The following is a 12,711-nucleotide window of genomic DNA, read 5'->3' as shown; positions in this document are numbered from 1 at the left end:
CAAGTGTGCTGGTGAGGACCAGAAGAGGTACAGGAAAGTGCCTTACAAGTTTTGCAGAGCTGTGCCAATGGGGGCAGTTAATGTTATGATCCTCAATGATAAAGTAACGTTTAATAAATGACTTCTGATTTGGGTGATAAGAGGTTGCTGGCCTCCTCTCCCAGGAAGTTAGGGGCCGGGCCTGAGCATGAAGCAGAGGTCAAAGGTTGAGTCTTGGGTGAAAGCCACAGAGGAGCGAGGGACTGCTTGAAACACCGCTGTGTGAATATGAACCAGCTCTGGAGCAGAGGGTCTGCAGAGAAGGGCAGTCAGAGCCCGGCCGGGTCCGGGTAGTGGGACCCAAGAGACCGCATAGGCTGTAGAGGCGTCATCAGGGTGGCACTTTTAAAAGCTGCTTGTGGCCCTGGCAGGAAGGGAGATGTTGAATTCTCAGGCCTCTATGCAAGATCAGAGAGATCTTCCTCCATGACAAATCTGTAGGGAAGACAGAAGCCTCCCTCCCCACCCTGTCTTCCTCATTGCCTGTTAATGATGCCTAAAAGTGCCTGCAGAATGCCTTCCTTGAGCTAGTGTATTGTTAACTAACAATACTAATAATTTCAAGGAGCTCTTGTCATATTTCCTATCTATATAGCACTTTCCTATATATCACTGTTATCTCTTTTAAGTCTCACAGCCAACACTGTGAAGTGTGATTTTCCCTATTTTGTTACAGAATCCTGTCTAATGAAAAGAGACTAAAATAAAGAGATTGAAAAATTTAAAAAGCAGAGATTGGTTTTTGGAATTTGGGACTCCAGTGAAGCTCCAGTGACGAAAATCTAGGGCAAAATACCAGCAGACAGTGTATGATTTAACATGTTGTGACTCCACATCCATATCCACTCCCTCCAGCACAGTTTTTGTCCTCATCATTTAATGAAACCAAAGAACCAGCTTCTGGTTTCACTAAGTTTGATTGGGCTAGAGATGTAGCAATGAGCGAGACCACCCACAGGCCAGAAGGAAAGCTTTTGTGGCTCAGATGATGGTGATCAGGGATGACCAAGGCTCCTAAACCAGTCCTGGCTGAAGTCAGCCAAGTTCATGAAGCTGATTTTAACTGCCTACTTCTCTATGCATGTTAGCCATTCATGTCTTCAGTCACAATGCTTTTTTTTCTTTTATAAAAAACGTTTTATTTTGTAATGGGGTATAGCTGACTAACAATGCTGTGATATTTTCAGGTGAGCAGTGAAGGGACTCAGCCATACCCATACCTGTATCCATTCTCCCCCACACTCCCCTCCCATCCAGACTGCCACATAACATTGAACAGAGTTCCCTGTGCTTGACAGTAGGTCCTTGTTGGTTATCCGATTACACTGTGTTTATTTCTAATTCCTCCCCACCTGAAACCTGGTGTTGTCTCGTGTTCCTTCCTGGGATTCTTTGTGCTGAGCAGACACGGCGTGGGGCAAACCTCAGCTCTCCCGTGTTCTCAAGATGAGTTTTAGTTGCTCAGTCTGGAGCCCACACCAATCCCCAGGACCCTTTGTAATTAAAATGCTTCTCAGGCAGAGATTTAGTCGATGTTGGATAATCTCTTTACTCTCTTAGACGACCAGTGTTCATTTTGTAGCTGCAAATCTTAGACCAGAAGTCATTGCTCTTAAAGTCGACTGGTATATTCTGAAATGAATTTTAATTCAATTTTTCCAGCTCTTTTACAGCACAGTCAGCATGAACTCATAGTACCCTTGACCCTCGATGCCCCGCTCACAGGGATGAATAAGGGGTACAAACGTATAAACCACTGGGTCTGGGTCTGTTTACAGCTGTGTGACCTTGGAAAACCACTCATTCCTCTGGGTCTCTGCTCCTTCAGCTATAAATTGACACTGGTAACTCCCCTGTGGTAGGGCTGCTATAAGAATGGATTGAGATCCTGCACATGCACTGCTTAGTTCTGCCAGGCACACAGTTGGTGGTCAATAAATTGTCACAGTTATTATTATTATAATTATTGCTTTGTTAGGATTATTTATGGTTGGAAGGTCTGGAACTGCAACTCAAGCCTTCTGTCTCCACACAAATAGCCACACCAAGCAATTAACACCTTATGGTGACTGACTTGGCAGAACTTTTCTTATTTGACAAGTAGCTAAGGATAGCTTCTTGCAGGGTAAGGAGGGGAGGGAAGAAGAGAGGAGAAGCCCCCAGGCCAGATAGTTCACTTTGTCCGGACCTAAGTGGAGTGTGGGGATCAGGAGAAGGAAGGGGAAGGGACAGCATGGAGGATGGACTGCATAGCCATGGACTATCCCTGCAAGGTGGATGCTCTGATCTGCATTTTACAGGTGAGCAGAACGAAATTCAGCAAGGCTACTCACCTGCCCAGGATCACCCAACCAGTATGTGGCAAAACAGGATTCGAACACAGACTATCTTATTTCGTAACCTCTTTTCATTATGTCCTGCTGTCCCCTGATAGGATCACCACATGGCATGACTCCAGGGGGTGCCATTCACGTTGCCATCACATGAATGGCAGCTGGGACTTCTGCTGTGTTGTGGCTGAGTCTCCCGAGATCCAGGGGGTGGTTTACTTAATAGACAAAGGAGAAATGAGGCAGGCCTGACCTAGCGGGATTGGAAAGGAAGGGATAGAGATACAGGACACATTTAGGAGACAGATGTAAAAGGATTGACTAGATATAGAATTGAAAGAAGAGGGGGTGGAGGCTGCCTTTGAAGTGTCTAGCTTAGGTGGCCTTGGCAATGGTCGGGCCCTTGGGGGCTCAGCAATTGGGAGAAGAAACCAAGGAGAAGGGGCTGCTGGGCAGAGTATGAAATGCTCTTCCCCCACTTCCCCATTTCACCTGCATCCAGGCCCAGGCTGTGAAGGGTTAGGAGATGGACTTGACCCCAGGACACGGTCTGGACCTGTGTTTTGATTTCCTGTTTTTCTCCTTAAAGTCAAGTACAGAGGCTGAGTCCAGATCATGAAAAACCCTTGTGCTTTTAACCTCTAGTCGGCTGACCTTGTCCCTCACCCCTCCACCCCGCTGTCCACACTCAGCTGGCCTTAGCTCCTGGCCTGTTGGATGAGCAGGCTGTAGGGCCATGGAGTGGTCCTTGCAACTAACTGGAGTGGAAGGCCGTGGGCAAACCAGGACACTAGAAGTGTCACAGCTGCTGGACAAAGGCGGCCATTCAGCTGATCCACAGCACCCATGTGGCTCTCCATCCTTTATGTGTGAGGCCTTCCTTCCAGGCCTGTTCTAAACACCCTTCAATTTCAGGTAACACTCTCCAGTATTCACTTGCATTCATGACTTGACCTTCAATTGCAGCTATTCAGTCCCCTGAAAATCACTGTATACAGAAGAATACACATGCACACACAATCCCATATGCTCACACATACACAAATGTGTGCACATCTGTAACTTTTTAAATGAGAAAGCCCAGTGATAAGAAAACAAGCTGTCAGAAATTTGCTTTTCAAAATATAATAATGAACTTGCAGAGGACAATCGAGCGATGGTCCCCATCCTGCTCGTGTCCTTACACCTTCTGTAGGAATAAGACTGAGAAGAGTCAGGCATCGTGAGGACCCCAGGGCATTGAAGCATCTTCCATCCACAACCTCAAGCAACATTCACCAAACAGCTTCTAGGTATTAAGCTCTATTCTGGGTGCAGTGACGGTTTCAGAAATGAGGCAGGAAACTTCCCTGGCAGTCCAGGGGTTAAGACTGCACTTCCACTGCAGGGGGTACAGGTTTGATCCTTGGTCAGGGAACTAAGATCCTGCAACCCTTGGATGAAGCCAATTTTTTTTTTAAAGGGGGACTTCCCTGGTGGTGCAGTGGATAAGAATCTGCCTGCCGATGCAGGGGGCATGGGTTCAATCCCTGATTGGGGAAGATCCCACATGCTGCAGAGCAACTAAGCCTGTGTGCCATGACTATTGAGCCCAAATTTTTGAGCCCCAGCCTGCAAGCAGCAACTAGTAAGCCCGAGTGCCACAAGTACTGAAGCCCACGCACCCCAGAGCCTGTGCCCTGCAACAAGAGAAGCCACTGCAATTGCAGTTAGAGAGTAGCCCCCACTCAACACAACTAGACAAAAGCCCAACAGCAGTGAAGACTCAGCACAGCCAAAACTAAATAAATAATCAATGGGTCAGGTACATCCCTGCTGTCAGGAACACACAGGCCTTGGGAGGAAGAGGCCACGGACATGAAAATATATTGGCACTGCAAATGCTGTCACAAAGCCATGTGCTCTTGGAGTGATTGAAGACTTGGTCCTGGCCGCTGTGTCACCACTCAGCCTCACCAGGTGGCCACAGGCTCTGTTCTTCACCCTGGTTTCCCTGGTCTTGTGATGGCCGTGGAATCCACTCACATTGGGAGCAGAGAACTTAGGATTTCCCTCCCCAGGACATTTATAAGAAGAGAATCAAGGTCCCCATGAGAACCTGATCTACCCCAGGGCTCAGTTAAGGTCACAGTCAGCCAGGGAACACACCTAGGGAGCACAGAACGCCTGGGTGAGGCCAGGATGCATTCCTGGCTAGAGCTCCTGGTGGAAAGCTGGAGCCAGAGGGCCTGTGCTCCCCTCTCATCCTGAAACTGGTTGATTTTATATAACACCCTGTCAGCCAAATGTCCCTATCACTCGATTTGGGGATTATGATACATGTTTCCCTAAATATGTTTAGAATTGTTGTTGTTCAGTTGTTGCTAAGTCATGTCCAACTCTTTGCGACCCCATGGGCTGTAGCATGCCAGGCTTCCCTGTCCTTCACCATCAAATGCTCAAACCCATGTCCATTGAGTCAGTGACGCCATCCAACCATCTCATCTTCTGTCACCCCTTCTCCTCCTGCCCTCAATCTTTCCCAGCATCCGGATCTTTTCCAGTGTTTCAGCTCTTTGTATCAGGTGGCCAACATATTGGAGCTGCAACATCAGTCCTTCCAGTGAATAGTCAGGGTTCATTACCTTTAGGATCGACTGGTTTGATCTCCTTGCTGTCCAAGGGACTCTTGAGTCTTCTCCAGCACCACAGTTCAAAAGCATCAATTCTTCAGCACTCAGCCTTCTTGATGGTTCAACTCTCACATCTGTACATGACTATGTAGCATGTTTAAAACAGCATTTCCCACTGTACAGTCTATAGAACACTCCTGCAGGACATCCATAGGTTTGGTGGGGGAAGTGTTCCATGGTTAGAGTTTAGAAAGTCCCAGGTTAAACAAAATTAAGCTGCTTTATGGTAGGACTTCTTTAACCCTTTAATATGCTAGTGTGCATTGTAAATCTTGAAAATGTGGTTAGAATATGCCATGTTTGCTCCACTTATTTGAACATGGAAACTTGTTTTCTTGAAACTTCTTCTTGAAACACTTCCCAGAAAAGCTAGTGTCCTGAGAAATACACTTTCGGAAATACTAAAACTTAGAAAATTTTTTTGTGTGTACAAACTGGCAGTGGGCAGCTGTTTCCCATTTTCACTTAGATACCAAGCTTCAGCAGCAGCAGAAGAGTGTAAGTTTAGACAGAAAGAAGCATTTCCTAACAGTGAAGATGCTTAGAGAATAGAAGCCTGAAGTGTCCTGGGAAATTACAATAAAAGAACACTCCACCCCTTTCTTGTCCTTTCACAAGCTCTCCCATGAGTCATTATAAATAGGATGGATTATCATGGAAGCTCCTGGATCTTTTTATCTTAAGGGGGCCTTTGAAAATAGGATATAATTGGAGGATGAGAAGGTAGTTATTAAAAGGCAGGAAGACAGTTTGTCTGGCTTTGGGAGGGGCTGTCTCTAAGTGTCTGTAATTAATTCATTCATTCTTACTCAGCTCGGGTCATGTATTTCAAGGAAACACCTTCTGAACTCAGGTTTCCAAGACAACTGGAACTAAAGAAGTAGGAAGCGAGAAGCTGCCCACAATCTGGTGGTAGCATGTTCGTAGCTGTCACATGTTGAACATGTCTTATGTGCCAGAGGTGATGCGCCTGGTGCGTGCCTATTACTTGTTCCTTGAACAACCTCTGAGATTGCTGTCGTTGTTGCCACTTTAAATGAGGATCTGAAGCCCAGATCACACATGGCAGTATAGTGCAGCATCTGGATTTGAACCCGAAGCACTTACCATGTGTCCCCCTACTGCCACTGTGAGTTTAGACATCAAGGTGTCGAAGTGAAAGTCGCTAAGTCATGTCCAACTCTTTGCGACCCCATGGACTACACAGTCCATGGACTTCTCCAGGCTAGAATACTGGAGTGGGTAACCTTTCCCTTCTCCAGCCTTCTCCAGGGGATCTTTCCAACCCAGGGATCAAACCCAGGTCTCCCGCATTGCAGGTGGATTCTTTACCAACTGAGTCACAAGGGAAGTCCAAGAATACTGGAATGGATAGCCTATCCCTTATCCAGGGGATCTTCCTGACCCAGGAATCAAACCGGGGTCTCCGGCATTGCAGGTAGATTCTTTACCAACTGAGCTATCAGGGATTCCTTGAAATGGGCCTTCTTCCACCCTGCTGTGCTTGTGAGGATGGGGCAGGGGGTGGTGGTGGTGATGAGCTGCCCACATTGACACAGAAGCTGAGGGAGAGGGGACATCTCCAGCTCCCCCCACACCAACCACAGCTGGGGAGGCCCCTTGGTCGCCTGACAGCAGCCTGGTTCTGCACCCAGCCACTCCCCCTTGCCAGATGCTCTTTCCTCGTTAGCCATCTGCCCCCTCGTGTCTGCTGATAGCCCACAGCGCATGGGCAGCTGCCCTGTTAGAGACGGGAAGACATACCAGCTTATGAATCAATACATTCTCTGACACGTCCGGGTTCCCCTGACGGAGATGTGGCAGGATCCAAAAGACACTTAATCCTCATCCCACTCCATGCTGTTAGCCTTTGGTGACTCCAAAGGCATCTTTGTAACTTTAGTCTGCAAGCTGCAGCTAATGAGGCTGGACTCCGGGCAGAGCGCAGGCCCATGGCCCGAGGGCTTGGCCGTGGCCATGGATGTGAGTGAGTGAGTTTGCCGGGGACGTGACAGGGGCCTGGAGGAACTAAGTCTTAAAACAAGGAGGCTGCCTGAAGAAGAGCCGTGTTTCTGCTCGTCTACAAAGCAAGCCCACGGCACCTGCCATCTGTCATGTCAGACAGAGTGGCTGATGGGTTAGTCCTGGGGTCTGACGACCATGGGCCCAGAGGGTGCAGAGCTGTGTGCGAGGCATGTGGAATAAATGTGTGATGAATGTGAATTCAGTGCACAAGGATGACCTGACCTGCATGTGAAGGCGTTATTTCAGGAGCAGGGATTGGTGAGCTGAATAGCCCACACTCTCTTGCCTGGTTCCCCTGTAGAGGACCAGGGGGACTTTGGGGGTCCAGGGCTCTGACCTCAGCCCTGCCTGAGATAGGGGTGCTTCTCCCTGTGACACTAACTGGCCTCCATGAGACTCATGCCTGCAGCTTTTAGTTGAGTTAAACCATGTCTCCAGCCAGGTGATTGGGTGAGGACCACACATCCTGAGAGAATTCCCCTGAGTGTCTAAATGCCACTGCCCCACATGGGGTTTCCCCAACTGCCTCATCTTGGGGAGCAACCCCCACCCTAACCCCCCATAGATATCTGACAGCGCCTGTGTGCTAAGTCTCTTCAGTTGTGTCCGACTCTGTGACCTCATGGACTGTAGCCCGTCCGGCTCCTCTGTTCTTGGAATTCTCCAGGCGAGAATACTGAAGCAGGTTGCCATACCCTTCCCCAGGGGATCTTTCTGACCCAGGGATCGAAACTGTCTCCCTGTGTCTCCCACACTGCAGGCAGATTCTTTACTGCTGGGCCACCGGGGAAGCCCTGTCCGCCAGTGTGTGTGTTTGTTTGCTTACAGTCTGTCTCGTCCCCTAACCTGCAAGTTCCAGGACATCACGAAATGTGTTTCTTGTTCATATATACTCCGTGTCTAGAACATCCTCTGTGCCCGTGTCTGGCACATAATTAGCACTTCAATATTTGTGAAATGAATAAAAAATAATCAAATGAAGGCACAGCCCTACCTGCAGATGTTCAGGTGGAGATTCTTAGAAATACAACTTGATCTTCTCACTCCTCGGCTGACTGAGCCGTCAGGTCCCATCACTATTAGGATAAAGTGCAAGGTCCCCGACCCAGGAACCAAGCCCTGTGCTCTGGCCCCCGCTGACATCTCCCGTTCCATCTCTCATGGTCACCTCACCCTCACATATCCTGGTTCTGACCCAGTGACTCTCAAACTTTGATGTGCATATGACCTTGGACCCTGCTAAAAATACCAGGTCCTGGGCCTCAGCTTTTGAGGTATGGATTCAGTTGGTATTAGGTGGATTGCAGGCATCATCACTTTTTTAAAAAAAGATACCCAGGTGAGTCTGACGGCAGGTGTTCTGTGGACACACTTTGAAGAGCGATGCTTCTGTGAAAGTATACCACAGGCGCCCACACACTGTCTCACCTCCAGGCCTTTGTATCCATGGCGACTTCTGTCTGAAATAGCCTTGGTCCACTCACATTTTCCACCCAGAAAATGCCTAAGCATCCTTCAAGACAGCTCATGGGTCACAGCTTATGCACACACCATCCTGCCTCCACCAGCTCATTCGTGTTTTTCTTTCTTTCTCCAGCCAGAGCAATGTACACCTGCCTTTCTTAGAGATCATTTTGCTTATTTCTCTTTTCTCCCTCCCTGCACCCCTACACTGTGAGCTATTTGAGGAAGAACTCTCTCATCCCTGGACCCTGACACCCAGCACAGCACTTGGCAATGGTGTCATCGCCAAGGATGCACTCCCCCCGCAGAGCCCACCCCACCCTGCCCTTCCTAACCTTGCTCCGCTCTGCCTGCTGCGTCTTTCAGGAGTTCTCGCTCCAGAGGATGGACAGCCTCGTGGACGATCGTGTCAACATTCTGGGCTTTTCCATCTTCAACCAGTCCCACGCTTTCTTCCAAGAGTTTGCTCAGAGCCTCAACCAGTCCTGGCAGGAGAACTGTGACCATGTGCCCTTCACGGGGCCCGCAGTAAGTGCCCACCAGGCCCCTCCCTGGTGTCCCTTCGCTGCCACGTTCACCCCCTCTGTGAGCCAGCCCCTCCCCCCAAATACAACCCATCCTGGACTCCAGCCTTCTCCAGGCCCAGCTCAAAACTAGATCGTACAAGTGCTGGAAAGTGCTTACAAGAGACACTTTGGGGGAGAAGTTAGCAGGGAGGCAGTGTGTGGAGGGCCCAGACTGTCATTTAGTGATGTCTGTGGCCAGACCCCTGATGATGCTGTTGCTAAGACCCCCTGAATTTAGGATCCAAGAATCTTACATTGGAAGGGCTTTAGCTGATCTGTTCCTTCAGCTCTCAGATAGACTGAAGCCCAGGCATGGAGATGAGGGAAGGGGATGTGGGGATCTTGTTCAAGGGCAAACACCAAGCCTTTTGCAAGTGAATCTCGATTCCGACATTCCTGGTCCTGTGCCGTGGACTACTGCCCCCAATGCAGCTTGTCCAGAGAGGCTTCTTTTGTGCCTTCACCTGTGTTTTTCCTCCCTGCACTTCGTTCCCCTGTGTGTGTGTGTGTGTGTGATGGAGGCAGAGATTCCCCTGGCTGTTCTCCACCGGGTCCAATGTCCTTGCTCTGTGAGGCCTGTCAGGGGTGTCTGCTCACTTTCATTTATTACAAGGCACGTTCTCTGGAAGTGGGCTTGCATGGCTTTCTAGATCTGTCCTAGCCGGGTTAGATTTAAGCCTCTCGAAGCCCCACGAGGCTGTTCATGTGATACTCACATAACTTTCCAAAGGTCAGAACTCTTCAAAGCTCAGGGAGCTTTGATCAGGGAACCAGCTGAGGGAAGGAGGCATGAGAACTTGAGCTAGAAGGTTCTCAGGGTTACCAAGCTCATTCTAGCAGGGTGTTTTAGACCTGAAAGAGGGAAGCTGCCATAGGAAGGATTTGCTGCAGCCAAACACCTGGAGGAAGGGAGTCCCCACCCCCAGTTGCTTAAGGGGCAGTGACGAGTCCTCAGGCATAGGGTCGTGGGTGGGACCAGGCTCACCCCTCCTGGGAGGAGTGCAGCCCTGTGCCCCCGGTCTTGTCCGTGGGTCTTGCACTCATCACTCCAGTGTTGTAAAGAGGTGCTGACATGCTTCAGAGGCTCATAGCACAGTATCAGGAAGTGAAGTGAAGTGAAGTGAAGTGAAAGTCACTTAGTTGTGTCTGACTCTTTGTGACCCCATGGACTGTAGCCCATCAGGCTATTGTGTCCATGGGATTTCCCAGGCAAGAATACTGGAGTGGGTTGCCATTCTCCTCTCCAGGGGATCTTCCCCACCCAGGGATCAAGCTCAGATCTCCCGAATTTGCAGGCAGATTCTCTACCAGCTTATCCACAAGGGAAGCCCAAGAATGCTAGAGTGGGTAATCTATCCCTTCTCCAGGGGATCTTCCCAATCCAGGGATCGAAATGGGGTCTCCTGCACTGCAGGCGTATTCTTCACCAACTGAGCTAAGAGGAGGCAACACCTGCTGCCTCCCCTCCAACCCAAACCAGTCCACATTTGGCATCTGGCCTAGTGACATTAAAGGTCCTGGTGCCACATTGCCAGTGTCCCTCTGAGGGTTTCAGCCCTTCCATTTGTGTGCACATTGACCACAGACTGGCAGATGGGTGGTGCTGGGTACCTGCTCATGAGCACCCGATACCCAGGCCAGGCGGGGCCACTCACAGGGCTGTGGGACCGGCTCTGGCTGTGCTCACATGTGCTGACAAGAGCACTGGCTTTGGAGGCACAGGACCTGGATTCAAATTCTGGCTCTGCCGTTCTCTTGCTGTGTGACCTTGGGTAGCTATGTAACCCTCCTGGGCCTCAGATTCTTTTCCTGTCATTTTGGAGAATTAGGTTTGACCATCTTAGAGGATTATTGTGAAGATAAAATGCAATATGATTCCATCCTCAATTTTACTGCATAATGTATAAAGTACAGATATGCATTGAATTAATTTATTTAACATTCCATCTGCTGGATACTTCAAGAACCATTCCCTGGTGGCTCAGACAGTAAAGAATCTGCCTGAAATGCAGGAGACCCAGGTTCAATCCCTGGGTTGGGAAGATCCCCTGGAGAAGGAAATGACTACCCAGTCCAGTATTCTTGCCTGGAGAATTCCATGGACAGAGGAGCCTGGCGGGCTACAGTCTGTGGGGGTCACAAAGAGTAGGACACGATTGAGTGACTAACATTTCACCACTTCTTCCACTACATGCATTGAATGAACTTATTTAACATTTTATCTGGCGGATATTTCAAGAAGCGTTAGTAAGTGTATCAGGTAGCTTTTGCAACACCAGCTTTGTAACAACCAGCCCTCAGATCTCACCAGCTTACAACAATAAACATTTATGGAGCTCCTGCATCTGAGGGTCAACCAGGGATCAGCTCATCTAAGCTGGGCAGCTCTGTTGATCTGGGCTGAGCTCATTCAATGCCTAGGAGTCGGCTGATGCAGGCTGGGGCTCCGCATAGCTCTCATCCTTCTAGCCCAGCAGGCTGGCCTGGCATGTTCTCTCATGGTGATGGCAGGAGGGTGGCAAAGCAAGTGGAAATGCACAAGACGTCTGAGTCCTAGGCTCCCAGGATGGGCGCACTGTCACTTCCAGCTCATTTTGTTGGCCAAAAAGGCCAAATGCACAGACTCAAGAGTCAAGGAGTGAGAACAGATAGATGCTGAGCCACTGATGCTTGGAATAATCCCACCTGGACCTCTTCTTCCTCTTCATGGCACCCTAATAACAGACAAGAGCAGTCATGCTCCCCTTGTTGAACAAATGAGAAAACAGGTGCAGGAGTGCCAGGGGGCCTTGCGGAGGACCTCCAGAGGACGGTGCCACAGCGAAGCCTGGACTCTAGCTTATAGAACCTTCCAGCCACGGTGTCTGAAGGGGAGGTGATGTAGGAACTCCTCCCCTTGACGAATGTGAAGCTCATCTTTCTCAAGGCTTCTCGCTTCAGCACCTACCTTTTGAAAAGCGGTGCCTCTTCCTGTCTCTTTGGGGGCAGAAATTCCTAGCACAAACAGCCTAGCTCCTTCATCTGCCGGGAGCTGGAAGGCGAGGAAGAATCAGCTCCAGGAATGCACAACCCGGTTTGTCTCCCCGCTCAGCTCCTTAAAGAGATGCTCCATCTGGGAGGGACCACTCTCCTCCTCTCTCTTTCCTCCGCTGTCCTCTCCTCCTCCATCAGTTCTGTTCTCTTTTCCCTTCTCACCTCCTCCCCCTCACTCTGCCCTTCCCACTTTCTTCTGTCACTATAACCTCCTCCCCTTCTTGCTCTTTCTGGTCTTTCTCTCCCGCACTCCACATTTTCTTTGCATTTTCTTCTCTTCTTTATCTCCCAGCTGGAGTGTGTCTCCCTCTCTTCCTCATCTTCCCTGGGGGCCCATGATGTTCCAGGTGGAGCTTGTTGGAATGGGGGCCCAGTTCCAAGGGCACAGATAGGGAGTGGCTGTACAGAAGGGTGACCACCAAAAAAAAAAAAAAAAATAGATAAAAGTGCTCAGTGCTGCCCCCACCAGGCGGTGCCTGCCTGGCGGCTGCCGGCAAACCACAGCCATGCTTCCTGCCTGAGCAGAAGACAGTCTTGAACACGTCCCTGCTAATTTCATATGCCACTCCCATTCATCACGCA

At 49.6% G+C, this 12,711-nt stretch overlaps 1 protein-coding gene across 6 annotated transcripts in view; it reads left to right on the top strand.

Moving 5' to 3' along the window:
- Window positions 1-12,711, top strand: part of GRIK4 (glutamate ionotropic receptor kainate type subunit 4) — a 491,778-nt gene that overhangs the window by 361,383 nt on the left and 117,684 nt on the right. For all 6 annotated transcript variants that reach the window (XM_070473470.1, XM_070473471.1, XM_070473469.1 and 3 more), the window contains one exon: window positions 8,897-9,058. In XM_070473470.1, the coding sequence (XP_070329571.1) occupies window positions 8,897-9,058 (162 nt within the window). The remainder of the gene's footprint in view (window positions 1-8,896; window positions 9,059-12,711) is intronic.

Source organism: Odocoileus virginianus, chromosome 10 (genome assembly GCF_023699985.2).
Source record: "Odocoileus virginianus isolate 20LAN1187 ecotype Illinois chromosome 10, Ovbor_1.2, whole genome shotgun sequence".
In the NCBI taxonomy this organism is placed as follows: Eukaryota; Metazoa; Chordata; class Mammalia; order Artiodactyla; family Cervidae; genus Odocoileus; species Odocoileus virginianus.
Note: the sequence above shows the minus strand (reverse complement) of the source record. Positions and strands in the feature narration are given on the sequence as shown.